This window comes from Eupeodes corollae, chromosome 1 (genome assembly GCF_945859685.1).
Source record: "Eupeodes corollae chromosome 1, idEupCoro1.1, whole genome shotgun sequence".
In the NCBI taxonomy this organism is placed as follows: domain Eukaryota; kingdom Metazoa; phylum Arthropoda; class Insecta; order Diptera; family Syrphidae; genus Eupeodes; species Eupeodes corollae.
The window spans coordinates 263,516,769-263,538,003 of record NC_079147.1 but is presented as its reverse complement, the minus strand read 5'-3'; the positions used below and the strand labels follow the sequence as shown (position 1 = coordinate 263,538,003).

The 21,235-nt window shown below is 32.6% G+C and overlaps 5 protein-coding genes across 11 annotated transcripts in view; 2 read left to right on the top strand and 3 right to left on the bottom strand.

Moving 5' to 3' along the window:
• Window positions 1-8,181, bottom strand: part of LOC129940689 (formin-like protein) — a 203,505-nt gene extending 195,324 nt beyond the window's left edge. For 5 of the 7 annotated variants that reach the window (XM_056049106.1, XM_056049108.1, XM_056049110.1 and 2 more), the window contains exon 1: window positions 6,465-8,181. In XM_056049106.1, coding sequence (XP_055905081.1) covers window positions 6,465-6,767 — 303 coding nt within the window. In that variant the 5' untranslated portion in view covers window positions 6,768-8,181. The remainder of the gene's footprint in view (window positions 1-6,464) is intronic. The other 2 variants (XM_056049105.1, XM_056049104.1) reach the window with 2 other exon arrangements.
• A 3,373-nt stretch (window positions 8,182-11,554) lies between these two features.
• On the top strand, window positions 11,555-12,925 carry LOC129940761 (RNA exonuclease 4). Its single transcript, XM_056049212.1, has one exon. The coding sequence runs from the start codon at window positions 11,727-11,729 to the stop codon at window positions 12,579-12,581; it is 855 nt and encodes a 284-aa protein (XP_055905187.1). The 5' UTR covers window positions 11,555-11,726; the 3' UTR covers window positions 12,582-12,925.
• On the bottom strand, window positions 12,591-14,365 carry LOC129940762 (homeobox protein 2). Its single transcript, XM_056049214.1, has 2 exons — window positions 13,772-14,365; window positions 12,591-13,316 (listed from the first exon to the last, which is right to left on the bottom strand). Exons 1-2 carry the CDS (start codon window positions 14,195-14,197, stop codon window positions 13,026-13,028), a joined length of 717 nt encoding a protein of 238 aa, XP_055905189.1. The 5' UTR covers window positions 14,198-14,365; the 3' UTR covers window positions 12,591-13,025.
• Window positions 14,366-19,051: 4,686 nt separating this feature from the next.
• Window positions 19,052-19,618, top strand: LOC129938606 (uncharacterized). The gene is made up of 2 exons (XM_056046268.1): window positions 19,052-19,250; window positions 19,309-19,618. Exons 1-2 carry the CDS (start codon window positions 19,150-19,152, stop codon window positions 19,613-19,615), a joined length of 408 nt encoding a protein of 135 aa, XP_055902243.1. The 5' UTR covers window positions 19,052-19,149; the 3' UTR covers window positions 19,616-19,618.
• Window positions 19,613-20,874, bottom strand: LOC129938605 (charged multivesicular body protein 1b). The gene is made up of 3 exons (XM_056046267.1): window positions 20,680-20,874; window positions 20,069-20,534; window positions 19,613-19,992 (listed from the first exon to the last, which is right to left on the bottom strand). The coding sequence occupies exons 1-3, from the start codon at window positions 20,699-20,701 to the stop codon at window positions 19,869-19,871; spliced, it is 612 nt and encodes a 203-aa protein (XP_055902242.1). The 5' UTR covers window positions 20,702-20,874; the 3' UTR covers window positions 19,613-19,868.
• Window positions 20,875-21,235: the final 361 nt, after the last annotated feature.

Here is a 21,235-nt window from a genome sequence, read left to right as displayed (position 1 = left end):
ATAACAAACCTTATTGAAGAGAAATGCCAAAAGAGCGGCAAGAAATATGTCGTCGTTTGCTGTCCTTGTCGCTCTACTTTTGTAGCGTCCCTGTTGAAAAACAACTGTGTGTCCTGGATAACTTGACAAAATCAACCTTCTTAAATCGATTTTAAAACATTGACCTAGAACTTCCGCGTGGGATTCAATACAAAATTTAAAGGTGTTAAATCACAAAATCTCAGAGGTCAATTTTTATTATCTCTTCGTCAAATCATACAGCCGCAAAATTTTTCGCACGTCTGTTTGTAAATAGTAAGTTTTAAGAAGTGTAACCCTTTTTTTAAAGCGTACATCGCTTCATTTTAAGTTATGTTGTAGTTTGTACTTATAAAATTCAAAAGATGTCAATTTTAAAGATGACAGCTGCTTAAATAACGGAATATTCAAAATGAAACCTTTTAACCGAAAACTTTTTAACTCTTTTCAAACTCAAACAATTTCCGGAATAGTCATCTTTTGTATTTAAACATTTCCTTCTGACTTCTAATACTTTTTACGCTTGCAAGCAAAATTTTACGGAAGTATCATATAACTAATTTTGTTTTGTTTCCATTTTCGTTGTTTTGTTTTGATAAATATGATATTGAAATTATCACGTTGTGGAAGAACACCGCAAAAACAAAAACGTGTGATTTTTCATGCCAATTTTTTATTTTATTCATTCAGTTATTTCTTATCTAATTTTATTTATGTAAATAAATTAAATTTTGTTACGAAATAAAAAGACCAACATTTTGACAACCATATCGAAATTTCAGTATAATTTTATGTTTAAATGTAAATGAATTCAACTTGAAGAATAATCTCTGGTTATTATCTCCTATCATGGTTCGTGGTGCGGTCTTCTAGATAATAAATCAGTGCCTTGCCTTGCCTCGCCTCGCCTCGCCTATGCGCTGCGCATGATGCTAGCCAGGTCAATTCAAAAGCCGACACAGTGTTCTAGTTAGATGAAATATTTTCCATACTAATCAGAGGAAACTATATCTACAATTATTTTTGTAAAGTATTGAAAAATAAAGAAAAAACAATAATCAAATGGGGTCCCATTTTTTTTGAAATTTTCTAGTGAATACAAAATTGAAAAGAAAAGACTGTAACCATAATCTCACTTATAATGCAGCCCAATAAGTCCAAAGTCGAACGTCATATCACTGCCGCTGCATGCCGGCTGGCGTCTTTCTGTTGATTTGAATTCTTTTTAATTTCTATAATTCTTCTATAGGCTTGAAGTTGAAGTAAAAGAAAATTAAACTTTTGTTTCTTCCATTTTTTTGAAAACTATTTATAGAATAAAATTCCCTCTTTCTGTGACACAACGCAATGCCATAAATAGCAGAAATGATCTCCGGCTTATGCGTACGACCGACGACGACGACGACGACGACGTCTACGAACAAAGTACGGGTATAATAAAACTGTATGCATTTTGAGTAGTCATGCGTTAGAAAGGCGCACGCGACTCATTTAAAAAACACAAGAATGGTGGGTGCTTACATCAGCAAGTAATGCACCCACCCATTACCACGTCGCATCGTCGTCGGTAATACTAACATTCATTACATAAGTCAACAACTTAAATTCGTTACAAACAACTTCCTCTTGGAACTTAGAGATGTAAAAGATTGCCGACATTTGAATCTTCCGGTCTTAATTTTCCAATATTGTCATCATCATTATTATCAGTGGTAGACGTTGCTGATGATAGGAGGCTTTAGTTTCCTGTTATTTTGCTCTAATTTGTTTAATCTTCTTCCTTTCTTTCCGGCGAATTTGAATAAAATTCATATTATTCTAACTTTTGAGTTTATTTTCATTTGCAATTCTTTATTTTTTGTTTATAAAAATTATTTAAATAAACAACAACAACGCATTTTTAACTCAATTTTTGCAATCTGAATTCGATTAAGTATAAATATTGATGATTATGATGATCGTTTTCAACGGGAATTAATTTAATCAATTTATTACGACACATTCTCTTTTTTTTTAATATTTTTTTTTTGTTTTAAATTATTATGTGAATGCGGTTTTAATTTAACCCAGTGACCTTTTGATAATTCACAAAACAGAACATCATGTTAATATGTTTATTTGCTTCATTGCCTTTCAATCTGTTGTCGTTGTGTTTTTGAAATACAACTTTCCGGTTTTAGAAAAAAAAATGGAATGTCGTAATGATGTCATCGGGAAATAAAATTCTTATTTTTTTAATCACATTCACTTATTTCAAACAGGAAATTCAACAGTTATTCTCATTACAGAACACTTAAAGTTAGATTGTCAAGACCTGATTTTTAGAATAATGTAGACTTTTGTAGGTTCTTTAATTACACTGTACAAATTGCCTCAGTTTTTATTGATTGATTTTATGATTTTTACTTTCGTAAAACTCCAAACCTCATATTTTTGAAACCTGTTTCAGTTTTGTGTGGAACCCATAACTTTATTACTATTATCTATTCATTCTGGTGGTCGTTAGAAATTTTGAAAAATGAGGTTCCGCCTGTTCGAGAGTAAATTAGTGGTTAAAAAAACAAAAAGAATATTGATATCGATAAATTAAATGAATATCATTATACAAATATTAATTTATGGGGATCGTTATTTATTATAAGGTATGTATGTATTTTCAATAAATTAGGTCAGGAAACCATTAGGTACATGGTCATAGGTTATGTTACTTATTTTATCAATTTATTACTAGACAACATGAGGGACTTCATTTACAGTCAACTGCGTTCTTCGAACGTACATTTTGACCAAGGCAACTAGTCAGTTTTTCAAGTTTCTTAAACTTTTAACTTGGAACTTTACTTCACTAACCTCTACATTCAGTTTATCGTGCAAAAACTAGCGAAAATATAATTGCTTACAAAACACTTCTCAAGAAACTACCATTCCATCTCGACCTGCATTTTGTATTTAAAAAAAATATTACTTATTCCTTATCTATAGGTAAATTTACAAGGAACCCTCTTAAATAAAACATCAAATAGAAATATAAAGACATAAGAAAATTGATCACAGAGTAATAAAATTCAGCTTCATTTAAATGAAAAATTATGATTAGCTGTCATTTTGACATACATAAGTGGAATTGACTTGATAGTTAGGGAGATTTTTTTTGACTAACTTTCCAGTCAACTGTCCCATAAAGTTTTCTAAACTTCCTTGATATTTTTGAATTTAAACAATGAACGCACCTTTTAGCTAATCATCGAACTGTCATTGGCCTGGTTCAGACAACATAAGGGACTTCATTTGCAGTCACCTTCATTCTTTGAACGTAAATTTGGACCAAAGCAACTAGTTAGTTTTTCAAATGTCATAAATTTCAAATTCAGAACTTTTCTTTAGAAACCTCTATTTCAAGTTCATAGTACAAAAACTACCAAAATCATTATTGTCTACAATTAGACAAGGAGAATTTTTACACAAAACAATAAATGAAATTGTGCAGAAAATAAGATTATAAAATAGTAAAGTTCAGCTTTCAGTTAAATTAAAAGACATGATCAATTTGACATAAGTAGACTTGACTTTATATTTAGGGAGATTTTTCTTGACTAACTTTCCAGTCAACTTTCCATTAAAGATGTCTTAATTGGAAGTAATTTTTTGGCAGCTGGTCAGTCAGATGCTAGAGACTTGTCTTACTTTCAAGCCTCTTATGTCGTCTGAACCTGCACATTGTTACTTTGAAACCTGATGTGAGTGTCGTTTAACTTTCTAGGTGACAATACCCGTGTTTTGTTGGAAAATCTATCAATAATATAGAAGGATTTTACACTATTAACAAAAACAATATTTGCAGTATAAATACTACCGATAAAAGTTAAAGTAGAATCTTACTACGGATGCGTTTTTTACATTTATACGAATGGATCTTATGTGATTTCGTTCTCAAATGTTGGTACGATTATTATTGCATTCGTATCTCGATGGCTGTGTTCGTTGAGTAGTTGCGCGTTTGGAATCATGGGTTTTCCATTGGGGAAAAAATCAATCAAATGAAAATGGACTAACTGGGCTTTTGCAAGAGAAAACAATAGAAAAGATAATTAAGTTTTGCTATTTTTCCACTAAAAATTTATCTCAGATTAGATTAAATAAATCTTTTTGGTATTTCCACCGCACAAGAAGTTTTAAAAATAATTAAGTTTGACAGCACTTTCTAAAATGCAAATGGTGTTTCGATTTTTCTTTTGAAGTGCAAGTGAGATAGTTTGATTCGTATTAAACAATGAAGAACTGAAAAGTTTAGCACCATATAAGAATATGCTACCAACTGCCATGTGTAATTTTTTTTGTATTTGATTTAAACAAAAATATATTTTTTGTACACAAACATGCAAATAAACAGTCCATAATACATTATCTACAAAAACAACTCCTATACACAGGTTTTTCTTCACAACTTTTGACTTGACTCCGATCCTCGACCGGAATCGAGTCGAATCAAGTTCATTTCAACTCGATTTAGATATATATAGAAGATAAAGAGTAGTCTACGAACAAACCCTCTCCTTGAAGCAATTGTTAAATTAACTTTTTTTTATAGAATCTCAATTTCCTGATGTTTTTTTTAACATTTCTTCATAAAAATTGTCCATTTTATTAGTTTTAGTTAGTTTTTTTGTTGAAGTTAATTTTATCTTTTAATTTTCACAAAATTTTCTTCTATTTGTGTTTTTTTTTTTTAAATTATTATTCTGACTTGTACCAATTTTTAAATACAAAAATCTGGCTACTACCGATGGGTTTTATTGGGAACTTTCTACTATACTATTTATAGAAGACCAAAAAACATTATTATTTCGGGCAAATGAACACCAAGGCTGACTCCAATAAATTCCAGCCGAAAGGCACAATTTTTAACCACATTTTTACATCAATTGGGGCCAAGGCGTCAATCATCATTTGCTTGCCATTATTTTAATTATGAGTAAGTCTACTAAGTTTGATAAAGCAAACCAAACTGAGTATAAATGAAGTGACAGCTGTCAAAAAGGCCAAATCGCAAAGAAAGTATTGCCAATAAAAATAACAACGACTTTAAAAGCTCCCGTTATTATGCTGCAAAAAACTACCTCTGAGTTTTTCTTTCACAAAATTCAGGTTTTTATTAAATTTCTAAGTCAATTCAATTAAATCAATGAAATTAGTGATTTAGGTAAGTATACTGATAAGAATGAAACAATTAGGAGTTTTTTTCCAGGCCAAATTCCATACAAAACGTTATAGATATTGGGCGCATTCACAAATGTAGTCACTACGTAGAGAAGTCATTCTGATTGGCTACTTCCAACTAAAAAATGTGTTAAAATGTCCCCTCCGAAGAAGTGTACAAATTTCGGCTACAAAGTTATTGGAGAATAATTTTGACGTTTCACAATCAGCTGCTTGGTAGACACAAAAATTCAAAATGAAATAAATCGTTCAGTATTTAAATACAAATACAAGTGTCAAGTATCTGTCTTCTCTAAATTAAGGACCCAGTCGAGTAATGCTTCTTATCTTTATTATTAGCCATTTCTTCTTTGTAGGTATTTTGTTCTCTAAATTTGTCTGAATATCCTTTAATTAGTAACCTTAATAAATGTTGAGGTATTCTTGAATTTTTACCCTGTGAATCCAGAACTGAGATTTAGCTTCATAAATATGTCTGTTAAACTGCACCCAATATTATAATTTCAATTTTATTCCAAAGGCCACTTAATCAATTTTGTTGACTTATTCAAAAAAAATTATTTTAAATTTCAGGATAACAGTAAAATATCTGTTTTTTGCATTTTGCATTGAGGTACATTATTCAACCACACCTTATTTCTTTCATAGTAGATTTTATCTGACTTATTTGCACATATTGCCCCCTTTTTATAATTTTTACATTTCTTATCAGCTAATTTATCTACCTACTTCTGGTTTTATTTTTACCACAATTCAACACAACATAAAACCCTTTATATCAACTTATACCTATCTATAACCATCAATTCAAAGTAAACAACAACAATGCCAATAAGTTTCCCATGAATAATTTTAGAGAAACGGAAAATAAAAGATATGCAAATGAAAATGCGAACCTTATCGTACCTTTCTCATCATCATCACACATGGAAATAGAACCCTGTGTGTTTTATTAGTTATGTTATTGTGGTAGAGATTTAGATTTGTATCATTCAACTCTACCGTTCTTAAAATGCAAATGCGTATTATACACACATCACACCCATAACCATAGCCACAGTTAAACAGAACCAGTCATACCGACTCTTAAGGGAAAGGGCTCCAAAATCACACAAAGAGAACGACGCATTGACGGAAAACATTTTAAACTTCTAAGGGATCGCGAATAGCAGAGAACAAAAAAAAATAAAAATATACAAAAGAATAAAAGACAAAATAAAATAACTTACCAGAACTTTAGCAAATCGTTTATCCAACTCTGCTGCTTCGGGTATCGGCGGTTGTGGGCGATTCCTGATGCTCGATTGTCGCACATGATATTGATTTGTCCCCGCCGAAATGGAACTCTGCGGGGAGTTCACATAGAGCAAGTCGTGCTTGTTGGGGAAACTTGTGACTATGCTGCACACTCCGCCGTTTCCCGCAGCACCATTGCCATTGCTGCCATGGCCTGCGATGCCATTCATCTGAGATGCATTTCCATCGGACAGCGAATCTGATTGTGTCAGAGGTCGAGATTTGATTGTTCCCATTTTTCCAAATCTCAAGAGACTGATTCCTCCGAATGCCAAGCTGGTTCCTCCTCCTCCTCCTCCACCACCTCCTCCCCCTCCGGGCTTGACTTCTCTGGGTCCCCTGTCGCTGCTACTGCCGCCACTTCTGTAGTCGTCGTTGACTACAGCTGCCGCAGTGTCGACGAAGCAGAGCTTTGTCGGGCAACTATAAAGTTGCTCCCAAATGGAATTTAACAGATCCAGACCACCAAGATTATATTCAAACGGTATAGAGAAAAATTACAAACTCTTTGATGCTGTTTCATCCGGACAGACATAAGGGATACATGAAGAAATATGATTCGTATTTAAAATTGAATTTATTTGATTTTTATTTTATAAAGACAAAAGCTTATTTTGGACACGTTTTTCTTTTTTTTTTTTTGTTTCACTGGCTTTTGCAAAGGATCAAACCAAAAAGGAAGCAATAAAAATAACACAAAGAAAATGCAGACAGGAATTAAATTAAAAATTCACAAACAATTTATTTACAATCCCGCAAAGCAATAAAAAATAAAGAAGTAAAAACGAGCGCCCAACCCCAACTTCTCGTTTTTGTTTTTATTTTTTCTGAATCAAGTGTTTTAAATTTTATTTTCGAGTTAAGGGCAAATATTTTTATAAATTTAACAAAATAAAAATATCAAAGAAAGCAGCTTAGAGTAGAAACAAAAAATTTATTTAAGAAATTAAAAAACAAAAAACGCAACAGGTTTAGCGGTAGCTTCGCGCCCGGAATGCAGTTTTCTCGGTTTCAGTTTCGGTTTTTGTTTTTGGAAGAAACTATTGTGTGTAAGAGGAACGTGAAGACGAGTGGTTTCGGTTTGTTGTTGGTTTAATTTTTCGGGTAGGTGTCCTTTTGACGTTTTGCTTTTGTTTCCGCGCGGATGCAAAACGAACACGTCCCGGTCTCAGATCTCAGTCTGGTACTTTGGTTGCTCTTGCCCGTTGTTCTCTTTCTGGTTCCTGTTTTTGTTGTTGTTAATCTGGCTACTGACTCTGTCGTTGGTGTTGGTTGGTGGTGTATCAACTATGGAAAATCCTTTTTCGGTCTCCTTTCGATTCTCGGTACAAGAAAATCCCAACCGGCTAATTGAAAATTATGAAATAAAAATAATATTCACAACACTACTTGGGGACTTAGGGAACACATAAAATAAAAATAATTCACCAGCATCTTTAACTTTTCTTTTTTTTAGTGGATTCAAACTGAAAATTTTTGTAATTTCTATTTAAAAAAAAAAGAAAATGAATTTAATTTATGCAAAAGGAAGAAAAACACAACATACACAGAACAATGGGTTAGTCGCCGTTTTAGGGTGCGACACACTACAAATTTATGGGGAACGTATTTTCTGCGAAATGAGAGAAGAGAACCTTTCACGAACGCGACAATTTTATGACTGATTTCGATATTGTTAGCTGAATGCTGTCGGTGGGTATATTTTCGAAATGTCAAATTTTAATGGAATGCATAGTTTCTTGGAGTTGGCAATGATGCTGCTGAATAGCTTTTGACAGATGGAGTGAATGCGTTCGAAGTTACTGGGTTATTTTGTATTTATGTACCTTGTTTGAATATTTCCAAATATTTTTGAAGTCTACAGGAATATTTACTATCAGGTTCGCATTGATGTTTTAATGATTCTCAAGATGAAAAGGAAAAATGGTTGCAATATTGGTGGTTCTTTTACTTTTGCTTTAGTTTTCATAATTAATGATGAAAATAAAAAAGCAGCCGACAATTTCAAAGCAAATATTATTAAATAAATAAAAGAAACCAAAATTGGAAATCATAAAAGTCACACATGTCTGAAAGTAGTTTTTATGAAAGGTTTTCTTATAACAGGTGTCATTTAATATTATAAAATTCAATTTCTATGTGTTATCGAAAGGTTTAAATTTTATTTTTCAGAACCACACGCTTTTTAACAACCGTCATAACAACCAATCGTAATTAGTTTTATTTTATTCTTGTACCTATTTATTTATTATTTTTGTATGCTTACATTTTATTTCGTTTTTGATTTATTTCGTTTTCGTTTTTGAGTTGTTTATTGTTTATTGTCGGTTCAACAATAATTCTCCGAAACAAAAGTTTGTTTGATTTGACAAACTAATGTTTCCAAGTAGATTTCAATGAGTTTTATTTGAAATCTTCATTTGAGGAGATTAAAATTTCTATTGTAAATCTGTGAGATTTCAAGGAGATTTTTGACAAATCTAGCTAAATCTCGGTTTAGTGCCCGATGGAAACGTAGTATTACACACGCAATTTAACAGAACTCTAACTTAAAATTATTTACTTCATTCTGAAACTCACTTAATTGTAAAAATGTATGCTTAAAAAATGTATCTACACATAAGAGATATGAAATCGTTGAAAAACATGAAAAATCGGATTATTTCATATCTGCAGAAACAATCCTTCAAAATATATCTCGAAATTTTGTTCACACTATTTTTATTTGGGGAATGAAATGAAAAATCTGACAAATACAGAAAACTCATGTCTAATTCATAAAATGAAACAAATCAACATGATATTTGATTTGATATATAAACACATAAATATTTGATATTTTTATGAAAACTAGAATTTTAGGAAAAGTTTAGTTTTATTCTAATTAATTTTTTTTAATCCGTTAAAATTAGATGCTCTTTCAATCAATGAATGATAGTTGTTTTTGGTGACACTTACCTAAATACTAGGGTACTTAAGACGAAAATGTAAATTATTAACTTCACGAATTCCATCTTTTAGCTGGTTGGAGATGGTGAGGTTTATTAAGAATCATTTTTGGATTTCCCGAGCCTCAAATGGACAAAAATTTGACTATAAATGTAGACTCCGATATAAAAATGGAATGGTGCTTCATGGCGAAACTATTGCATTTTGTGAATTTGGATAATTATTGGATGGATTTTTTTCTAATTTCAATGTGTCATCGAATGGTTAACATTTAATTTTTCATAACAGCATAATTTTTACTGGTCAGATGTTAGGAAGTGACAGATTTTAAAGTGGCAATTGCTGAAGTAGTGGGATATTTTATATTTTAACTTCAATTTAAAATTCTTTTATAAAATTTTCCAAACTAATTCGCAGACTTTGTTGTCAAAATATGTACTCAACAAACTTGTCTGCACATAAGTGATGTGATATTGTTGTAAAACCTTATAAAAACCTTTCATTTCTGCAGAAACAAATCCTTTATTTGTTTCACATGTTTATGAAAACTGGAATTTTAGGGAAAATGATTGGTTAAAAAAGGAAAATTTTGTATATATTCTAATTAATTTTATTTAACTTTGTGAACACTAGATCATCTCTCAATCAATTTGGCTAAAACATGTTTTCGGTGACACTTATCTCAATATTTGGGTAGTTAAGACAACAATGTAAACACTTAAGCAAAAATTCAACATTTTTCGTTTCTCAAACTTTTATAAAACTTGTTTCACCTAATAGGAAACATTATTCCGAAAATGTTATTTATATACTTTATATATACTTTTGAAGAATCTTAAACCGAAAGGAATAGATTATTTTTCTTATACATTTCCACGTAAAAGCGTGCATTTTGTATCTTAAATGGTAAATTCCATACAAACAACTTTTTTCACAATCTAACAACGCTTTAAATTCAATTAAAACTAAGGTACTACAGAAGTGTTCATTTCAATATAGCCATCAACCAACTACAAAATTAGTCGTTGGAGTTGTCGTTATTTCTGTTAGTCGAAAATATTACTTATTCCCAAAAATTTCAATATTTCAGAAGAAACAGAGAAGTAGACAAATCAATTCTAGTGTATAGAAGTAATTTAAAAATATAAATAATCAATATAAAGGCTTAACTAATTTCAACTGCGCAAAAGTCAATGAGTCTTTTGTCTTTTATTAACACAATTAATATCTGTCATCTCTATAAAACAAAAGTGAAAAAAAGTACCTTAGCTTTCACTGTTTCAAAACACAAATACATATAAACAAAGTAAGGACAATATTTGTGTGATAGATGTCGCTCAGATGTAATATTTTTGGTAAACATGCCTTTTTTGACAGATTATCATAATCTTCATATGCTTTGTAAAATTTTCACTTGTTGCCCATACTTTTTGAATGTAGTTATGATTTTTATAAGGCCTTCTTGACTTATACACGACAATAAGTCAGAAATTAATTTCTATTAAACCTTATACAAAATGTTAGTTTGGCCAACACCACTATTCGGTGCAATATGGTCGAATGATGACCGATGTTCTCCAGCGATTGAAGATAGTGACGTAGTTCAATTAAGGCGGGGCAACAAAACACACAACATGATAAATGATGGATTTATTGCTTGAGAAAATTCACTTTCTTGTGTCGTTAATTGGCCATCAAGATCATTCAATTTGATACCTTTAGTTTTTCAATAATCCGAAAATCCATATTTACCAAATAATCGCCGAGCTGTAGTGATTTTGAAACAAACATTATTCAAGTTATCGTCGAGATCGCAGATAAAATTTGTTAAGAAAAATATTATAATTTAGCTCAAAAGAACAGCATGTGCAGAATGATGTATGTATATGTATATTATTTTTTCGATTTTATTACATAACTTCTTACATTTTGCAAAAGTTTGAAATGTAGTCAATCCATTAATGTAGTGATTTCATAGTACTAAGTGAAATAGGAACCCTAACTATTAACTCTATTTCGAACGCACTCATCTTATGTCAATTCTATTTTTGTTTCTCTGAATTCAACAACAAAACACGCTGACCAAAACTATTGTCAAATTCGAAGCAGCTGTGTCAGTAATTTTTTGTTTTTCTATTTATTCTAATTTAAATTTTGAATGTATTAAAATTTAAACACAAAAAACAATTATTTGCATTCAAAAAACAAATTCTTTTGAAAATACTCAATAAAATAAAACAAAACAAATGGAAGTAAACCGCCCGAACAAACAAAAAAAATCCCCTCGCAAACCAAATGAAAACAAACCAAAACCAACAACTGCAGAAGAAAATAGACCAAATGTCAAAACAAAGAAGCCCAAGGCAGCATTCACACTGCCACCAGTACCACCGAAACCTTCTCTAAGCCGAAAGCAGGCAGGGACGAATTGGTCAAGTGTCCTGGCAGCCATAAATGCAGCAGATGGAACAATTACTCTACCCGAAGCAATCGAGGCAACACGAAAACCCGAAGCACCCAGTAACACCAACACCACCACCCCAAGTCAATCTAAGAATCGCCGCAAGAAAGATCACCTTCAGATTGTCGCCATGGATTGTGAAATGGTCGGAACAGGACCTTTGGGAAACGATGATATGCTCGCCAGAGTTTCGATTGTTAAAAAAAGCGGCGAAGTTATAATGGATAAGTTCGTCAAACCCCGAGAACATGTGACCGACTATCGAACCAGTGTCAGTGGGATTCGACCCCAAGACATAGAACACGGTGAGCAATTTGAAAAAGTACAAAACGAAGTGATTACTACGCTTCAGGGAAAGATTCTCGTTGGCCACGGAATCTACAACGATTTGGCCGTCCTTAGCATCAAACACCCGTCCTCGAATATCAGAGACACAGCGCGCTACAAGCCTCTCGCACGTCTCGTATCCAACGGCCGGACGCCGAGTCTGAAGCGACTCAGTCAGGCCATTCTCGGAAAAGAAATCCAAACAGGAGAACACAACTCCGTGGAGGATGCCCGAGCAGCAATGAGCATATACAATCGCCTGAGTCTCGACTGGGAGAAGTACATCGAGAGGAAGAAATACTCGCATAAATAAAATCAACTCTTTATTTTCATTGTTTTGTTTTTATATTTAGAACAAAAACAGTAATTTATTTCTATTTCTCTCAAATCTATGTAAAAAAAATGTTAAACAATCAAAAACAAGAGAAAAACCTTTGTTCTATTTTTCTCAAAGCGAAGCCCAGGTGTCTTTGGGAACACACACCCCCCCCTACAGACGGGGATATTGTATTTACATTATTTTCTTTTTAGTGGTTTATAAAAATATGAAAAATTTGTTAAGTTTCTGCACTTCTTCGCTCCAAATCTGTTTAATCTGATAATGAATTAATTAATAATAAAAAAAGATTAATCTTTACCTAAAGCAAACAAAAATAACTGTGTTTAAATGTTAAATTGGATTTATCTTAATTTATGTATGTCTCTAGAGTCCGCCCTTCCGATATGTGAGAGGAGATCATCTTATTATTGTTCGTCATTAAGCTATGCTCGGTGATGTAGGTATTGCCACTGATGGGGTTGTTATTGCTTCGGCTTCATCATCTTCTGGAGTTGAGGATGACGACGTCGTCGGTGATGGAGGTTCGTCGTCTTTCAATTGCTCTGCTACTACTTCTTGTTCTTCTTCTGGCTCGGGCGTTGATGTTGATGGGACATCTATCTGACTGTTTTTAATTGCATTGTGACGCTCGAGGAGATCCTTCCATGGATCTACAAGCATCGAGGGGTGGTAGTAGTCGTTTCTAGAACTGTTATTATCCGATTTATTCTGAAAGTTAAAAAAACAACAATGAAAAAGGGCAATTTGATCAAGAAGAACTTAAGAACAGAAAATAATTAGGAATCGAGTTTTTAAAGCGGAACTTTTGCAAACAACGCCGTAACAGAATATCCAAGCAAAAACCGTGATCTAGTTCAAGATAAAAGACTTAAACGGATCTAATAAGATGCACCTGTTTTATGAACTTCCCCTTCATTTATTAGAGCAACATCCTTATGAGAGAAAACTAGTCTAAGTTTTAAGGCGCCAAAAAAATGCTTTTTGATAAATTAGATTTTCTGCCTAACTTCGATTCTTATCTCATTTTAATTTGATTTTTCGCAGTTTATGAGAATCAAGCAAACCTTTTTCGCAGGTAGACAAATAGCTCAGGTTGTTTGGCTTGGCTACACAAGCGTCTTTCATCCCAACTCCATTTTTTCTCTGCTTCAAATTCTACTTACGTATTTCTGTCCGTAGTACGGCTGTTGGCGATTCCCACTGTTGCTGTACCTCTGATGGTGCTGTTGGTTGTAGTTTTGTTGGTAATTATTTTGATAATTATGCTGCATATTGTGATAACCGCCACCACCAGCACCACCTCCACCAGAATTATTCCCTCCACTGCCAGCTCCTCTATTTACATTAAAATAACGATTATTCCCACCATTGCCGCGTCTTCGATTATTATAATTATTATTAGATTGATAATTATTGCCTTGATTCTGGTGATACTGATTTTGTTTTTGAGGAGTCGAGGATTGTTGTAACCTCGATTTGCCAGCAAATTCGTTGGGCACAAAACCCTCGGTTTGTGAGGGATATTGAGACAAGTGTCTGGCGTAGGGTGATTCTAGATTTTGTGAATAGTTTTTGTGTGGCGTTCCCATTTTTGTTTAATATGTAATTTAATTAAATTGTATTAATTCAGAAAGTTTTATGTAAACAAATTTACTTTGTTATTCTTCTTCTTCTGTTTGTGACAAGCGAAGTGAGAAAAAAAAGTATCCTAGTTCCACAAAACAACACCGCACTTGATCACAAAATGGACATATGGGTTCCACGTTCCACACTAATTAGATACACATAATGAAAAAAGTCATTCAAATTCGTTTAACGCGATTGGCTGTGTTCAGAGAAAGAACATCTGCAAATTAGTTTAAAGGAGTTGTTCACACTTGGAATTTTGGTTTGAAGAAACTTAATTTATGTAATTTTATGTCATGTCAAATAAACTTGGGACTTAAATTCACAGAAAATCACAGAATGTCATTTATTTGTGTAAATATTCACTTATCAGTGCATTTTGTTTTTTATTAACTATCAAAAGAGGAATCACAATGGTGTGAAATGGTGTCAATTATCAATAAATTACTTCTGTCCTTAGGTTGTTAATACAAAGTGTTTTAAAAATTAATTGCAATCAAAATTTTATATTTAATCGATTTTAAAACGATGAATATCACACTTGGAATTTTGGTTTGAAGAGACATAATTAACGTGGTTTTATGAAATGACTTGACATTTCAGGTAATTATTACATTTCATTACTAAATACTGCATTATTTAAAGAAAAATCTACGACAGTCTTATATAATATAATTTGATAAACAGATGAATAGTTTTACAGTGCATAATAATTTATGAAGGCTCTTTGTAACGTTGCGAAAATTCTCATTCATACAAAATTCTGCTATACATTTTAGTTATATAATGCTAATGTCAATTCCTTTTATCTGTCTATCAAATTAGTTGTTTGTCATAACAAATAAAAAATACAAATTTTTTGTTGTGCTTGAATCGAATAAAAATGGAAACTAAAACTAAAAGGTCTCGTACCGTAAATTGGGATTAGTCCGATAAAGTAAGTAATATCAGCGATAAAACTTTTGAATAAAATCAATAAAACTTCTAATAGGCTTTTCACACCAAACCCAAAACCCGGTTTTCGGCAAAAAGTTTTCGAAAACACGAAAATCGTTCACACCGAACATTTACACGTTTTCATTTGACGTTTAAATTTTAAATGAATTCTGAAAAATTTAAATTATTTTTAATATATAGAAAGAAAGATGAACAAAATATGAACATTTGGACAAAGGTAAGCTTGTTATAACAATTCAATTAATAGGAAGCTATGTATATATTTAAATATTTGATGCAGGTACGCACCAGCACTTTTTGGAAACATGGAATGTTAGAAAACGATGATGAGTATTTCAAACAACATTTCAGAATGAGCCGCAGAACTTTCAATATACTCTGCAATGAACTAAAGGATCTGGAAATGCAAGATACAAACTTTAGGAAGTGTATAGCATTACAAAAAAGAATAGCCATTGCAATATATACCCTGGGATCATCCGCTGAATACAGGACAGTTTCAGCTATCTTTGGGGTAGGAATATCCACAGTATGCATTATTGTGACAACATTTTGTCAGGAAGTTTGGCGTGTTCTTTTCTTTGATGAAACCATTTCCTTTCAGTACCACAGCTTCCGAAGAAGAAAAGAACTTAAACTACGCACTTTCGAAATGTCGAAGAGTTGTTGAAAACTGTTTCGGACACCTTAAATCAAGATTTAGGACAATCGGAAAGGGACTTGATAAAATCAACATCCAATGCTTGCAAAATGCAAACAATAATTCGCATAGAGAGCAACCGGAACAATCAACACAGGTAGATGATGCAAGAAATACACCTTCCATTATCCGAAATGCCAACAAAATGCAATTAGGTAAGATCACAAAATACCTGTACAACAAATGCACACATACTGCACATACTTGAGTATATACACATTACATATCTACAATACGCAACATATCGACAAACGCAACGTCGCGACGCATGGTGAAGTGGTGCTTTTGTATAGCTCACACTCCACCGTCTTCTCCCATCGCGCAAAATACTTCTTGTATGTACATACATACATATGTACATATAAAATTTTCAATATACTAAAAAAACACTAAACAAACATTTATTTTAAAAACTTTATTTTTGGAACAATTTTAAAAAATTAGAGTTAAAGTTTATTTCTTTTCTTTGCAGCCCGGAGCCTTGACGGAGTAGCCCGTGATGAACTAGATGCAGACTCGGCCGACGGAGTTTCTACATCTTCTTCGTACTGGGATGAGGTTGCCCCGCAGCTCAGACTCCTTTTCAGCCCAGAGTTCGAGCAGGTACTCCTCATCCTGGCTCCCCCACAGTTTCCTTTTTTTATTTTTTTTCTTCCATATTCTGTAAATAAAAAACAAAAAGCAATAATTCTTATTTTGTAAAGATAAATTGTATAAATAATATTACTTACCACGGCCAAATTGTTTTGATTGTTTGAATATATGTATGTATAATTGTTTTGAACAAAATTTCAAAATAAAATATTTGTTTTGACAGCAGCCTGTTTTGTTTACATTTATTTGATTGCTGAATGTTCCGAAAGGTTTGTTTGTTTTGTTCAACTTTGAATTCCAACTAGTTTTCGAGAGGTTTTATATAAAACATGTTGTTTACGAAACCTTGTCGTTTACAAAAATGTATGGGAAAACTTGAGTTTTCGATGTAGGTTTTCGGCGAAAACCGATAATTTCTCGAAAACCGGGTTTTGGGGTTGGTGTGAAAAGCCTATAACATTTCATTTAGAATCTCCTTCGTTTTTTACTTATTTGCGCAAAAGGAAATATCACAAATTTAGGCTGGATTGAACTTAATTTTTATAAACTTTTGGAGTTATTAGAACGATTCAAATTATTAAAATCATTAATAAACGAGGTAAACTTGAAAGGCATTATTGTTTTCTTTATAATTTCAATCATGGAGGAAATCAAAGTGACATTTACATAATAACAATGACAATAAGTTCCTTATGTAGGCTCTCATCAACCTCAAAACGCGTTTAACTTATTATGGGACTATAATAATGCAACCTTGCATAAGTCTTATAAATAACATTTTTGCGTTTAGATGCATTATATAGATAAGGTACATTTATGTAGGCTCTATACAGCGTTTTTAAATAAGACTGATAGTTTATATATACATTTCCAAAAATTTGCTTAAAGTTGCTAGTAACAAAGTTCCGCACCTAATAGCAACCTAAATAAACCTATTTATGTGTTTACCAATATTCTACACTCTCAAATTTGACGAAAAAAGAGGATTGAAAACACAGAAATCGTATTAATTGGAAGGAGATAGAAAATTAAAAATGCAGATTATAGAAAGTACCATAATAAGGACTTGAAGACCAACATGTTAATCCTCAAGGTTTCACTCTTCACATATTCGGGTTTTTATCATATATCGATTTTGTTCTACTTTTATTCATAATTGCAAACGCAGTTACGAGTACATGCAAATACGATATATCGGATATCAGATTAAAATTATAATATTTAAATATTATTATAAAATTTAAATAAAATATGTTAAACTCATGTGTGCAAAATTCTACTAATTTGTTCGTTCGTCAACAAATATAAGAAACAAGGAACCGGGAGAAATATTTTGGTTTGTAATTCGTTTGAATGAACTAAAGTTGCAATTACTAAAAACTAAAGAAATGGAAATAAGCAAAGAATTTTTTACTTTAATATATCGATGAGATTAAATGTAGTTAATTTTGGCTAAATGTAGTATTAATTTTTTTTGTACATTTTTTTGATACATTTTTTTTTGTACATTTTTTTTATACATGTCAAAAATTTCCACTTGATTCTCTTGACAGCCTATTTATATACGGTTTCCGGAGATGTGTTTCAGCTCCCTCCAACTCTTGCCTAGTGACGCTGATTCCGCCTCCACTGTCCTGCATTGCTTGGCATGCAATGCAGTCGTTATCTTTTCGACGCGTATGTCCAATCCATTGCCACTTACGTCTTCGTATTATTGATTACATAGGTTTCTGACCTATCCTTCTATGAAGTTCCTCATTTGATATACGGTTTGGCCAGAAAATCCTTACGATGTTACGACGACATCTATTCACGAATGTTTCCAGCTTTCGTGTTATGTCTGATCACTTTTGTTTTTTCGTAATTCATTTTCAGCCCCACAACATCTGCTTATCTCTCCACTCTTGTTGTCATTTTATGTAGATCCATAATTCTATGAGAGAGTAAGCAAACAACGTCCGCGTAATCCAAGTGCTTTAAATAGGATGTCAAAGTCCATTGGATCCCTTCGCCACCTGACAGAGCTGAACGTAGTATATCGCTTATCACCAACAAAAACAATATTGGCGACAGAATACATCCCTGTCTGACTCCGCTTCGGATTTCAAAATCATCTGAAAACCTACCATACCATCGTGCAGAACGTGACACTTGGATCCATCATATGATGCTTTAATAATAGCAATTAGTTTTTCTGGGATGCATCATTCGCAAAGCTAACCAGATATACTCCCTGTTAGTTAATCAGTTGGCCAGTTTATATTTCTTAGATTTCTGAGATTTTTCTCAGATAGATACTCCGAGCAAAGAATGATATAACAAAATTTTTGAATCATTCTTACCTGGTAATCGATTTTTATTGAATTATACAATAGAGAATCCTCAAGAAATCGAATCATAAAAAATTCTGTTCATAGACTCCTGTCCTGACGGAGAAAGCGTAAAATTTGTAAAAAATACGGAAATCTCTGACATCTCAGAAATTTATATAAAGTATTCGAATTTTGAACAACCAGGAACGCCGTCTTTTTCTGCTTGAACTACGAATTTATTATTGTGAATGGTCCATACACAAATTCATAAAACGTCAAAAGTAAATTTTGTTTTGCTTCACTTTTGATAAATTTTCCTAATTAAACGTTTTTTAATGTTAATTTCATTAAAATGTTAATTCCAGAAGATCAACAAAAGTACAAAATATTGGTTGAGAAACTATATCGAAAATGCCAAGATACTCAAACAGAAAACGAACGTTTAGTTTTGCGGTAATAACAAAAACCACAATTTCTTCCACAATTGTTTTTATTTCATATTGATTTTCAGAATTACAAATACAAAAAAGATCCTTAAAAGTCGCATAAGAGATGTTGAAATCCTCAAAAAGCGTTTGGATCGCTACAACGATAATTGGCGTCACGTTCCAATGGTTGTCCCACATCGAACTCGCAAAACCGAATTGAAACGAGGTCCTAAACCGAAACCAAAAGTTCCAGGGGAAACTCGAGTTCGTGGACCTGGCAAACAGAAGAAAGCCAACCAAAAACAACAGCAGCAGCAGGAACAACAAACTCCTCCAAATCCTGCGGCCGAAAACAACAATACCCCATCCCCGAATAAAACGACTGAATAGTGTGTCTACTAAAAATTAGCCAAAACAGAACAAGAAGTTCTTTTGTTTCTGTTTATTTTTTATTGTTCGTTCTTTATAAGCCACATGACTAAGTATTAGTATTAAAAAATAATAAAGTGAAAATAATATTTATGAAAATAAAGAAAATATAAATGTGTTTTGTTTTTCCTTCAAGGATTCTCTCTTAGCAAATAATATACATGGATAAACATCAATAAGGGAGTGAAAAGAGACTCGACGAGGAGAGGTTTTATTATTCGGTTTGTCTAAGACGGGCTAGACGTTGAGAAAGCTCATCTTGTTCCTGTGAGACTTGAGTAGATGCCCCAACAGTCGAGCTTTGCGGTCCACTTGGGAGCTCCATGTTCAATTCCAATCTGAAAATAAAGAAAATATTAGGTCAATTTCCACACAAAAGTGATAGATCTCAATCGCATAAAACAATCTACTTACCCAGCTTCATCGGCGACTTGTTGCAACAAACTATCCACATCACCCTGTGGAACAGATGTAGTTGTCGTGTCAGACATTGTGTTCTCCATCACCGAGCTCTGTACATCAAGATCTTCAAATTGAGTTTCGAATTTCTCCATAAGATTCGATATCTTCTCCAAGTTCATTCCCTTCATAGCTGCATCCATAGCCTTAACAACCCCAGCCATTGAGCTGGTAACTTTTCTAGTTGTCAAGGCCGATTGCACTCGACTAGCAACAGCATCAACTCGAGCAGACATCCGCAAGTAGTTCACAGCTTGATTCTTCTGACGAATTGCGTTCTCAGCATGTATTCGAGCTACGTCCATATTACCTTTTTGTATGGCTTTTTTCGCTTTGGCCTTTTCGAGTTTTTCCTCTTTCTCACATCGTTTTGATTGCCGTTCCAAGTCCTTTACAGCAAATTTTAGATTGAACATGTGTTCTAGATAATTTCTTAAGAGTTAAGGAAAATAAATTCTGTACTCCCCTATCATTAGGGGAGGTGATTAAGTCAAATGAGGTATGAACATGAACAATAGAAGTGGATAAATAATTGTATGTTTATCTTGTTTCTTTAAAAAGGATACTTTCCATTGCAGAGACAGACATATCGTTACCCAGTTTGATTACTTTTATGGACAAATGAAGAAGAAATAAAAAATATGTATAAATTCGAATGAATTTGTTAAAAAATTAGGGAGAAATTTGTTATTTGTGTTTTATCTTTGCAAAACAAATTTGTTTTTCTCTTCAGGTAAAGAAAAGTGAATCACTTTTTGTTGGGGGATGACAGCATAGATGTCAAATTTTTTGACATAACTCAATTAGCATCTTGGTGTTTTTAGTGACATCTATTAGCAATAAAATTGAAATTATCTGTTGTGGTTTTGAGTGACATCTGTGAGAGATTTTAAAAACTCAAACAGAGCGGACATCTATTGGGAAAAATTATAAAGTGTAGACATGAACCTTAGTACTAAAAGTCGATTTCAAATTGTGAAGGATATCGAAAGCGGATATGCGAAAAAGGATATCGAAAGCGCATATGCGAAAAATTAGTACTCAATGAATGTTTATTTTTCGTTTCGAAAATGGTATTCCCGAAATAAAATTTTGTTAACGTTAAGTCGATTTTATATTGAT

What these genes read in the sequence shown, in the direction of transcription:
- LOC129940761 (XM_056049212.1), top strand. Translation starts at nt 11,727, where the DNA reads ATGGAAGTAAACCGCCCGAACAAACAAAAAAAATCCCCTCGCAAACCA.
- LOC129938606 (XM_056046268.1), top strand. Translation starts at nt 19,150, where the DNA reads ATGTTAATTCCAGAAGATCAACAAAAGTACAAAATATTGGTTGAGAAA. An exon ending in AACGAACGTTTAGTTTTGCG is followed by an intron (nt 19,251 to 19,308) that starts GTAATAACAAAA and finishes ATTGATTTTCAG; the next exon opens with AATTACAAATACAAAAAAGA.
- LOC129940762 (XM_056049214.1), bottom strand. Translation starts at nt 14,197, where the DNA reads ATGGGAACGCCACACAAAAACTATTCACAAAATCTAGAATCACCCTAC. An exon ending in CGTACTACGGACAGAAATAC is followed by an intron (nt 13,317 to 13,771) that starts GTAAGTAGAATT and finishes TTTAACTTTCAG; the next exon opens with AATAAATCGGATAATAACAG.
- LOC129938605 (XM_056046267.1), bottom strand. Translation starts at nt 20,701, where the DNA reads ATGTCTGTCTCTGCAATGGAAA. An exon ending in GTCTGTCTCTGCAATGGAAA is followed by an intron (nt 20,535 to 20,679) that starts GTATCCTTTTTA and finishes GAAATTATCTAG; the next exon opens with AACACATGTTCAATCTAAAA. An exon ending in CAAGTCGCCGATGAAGCTGG is followed by an intron (nt 19,993 to 20,068) that starts GTAAGTAGATTG and finishes CTTTATTTTCAG; the next exon opens with ATTGGAATTGAACATGGAGC.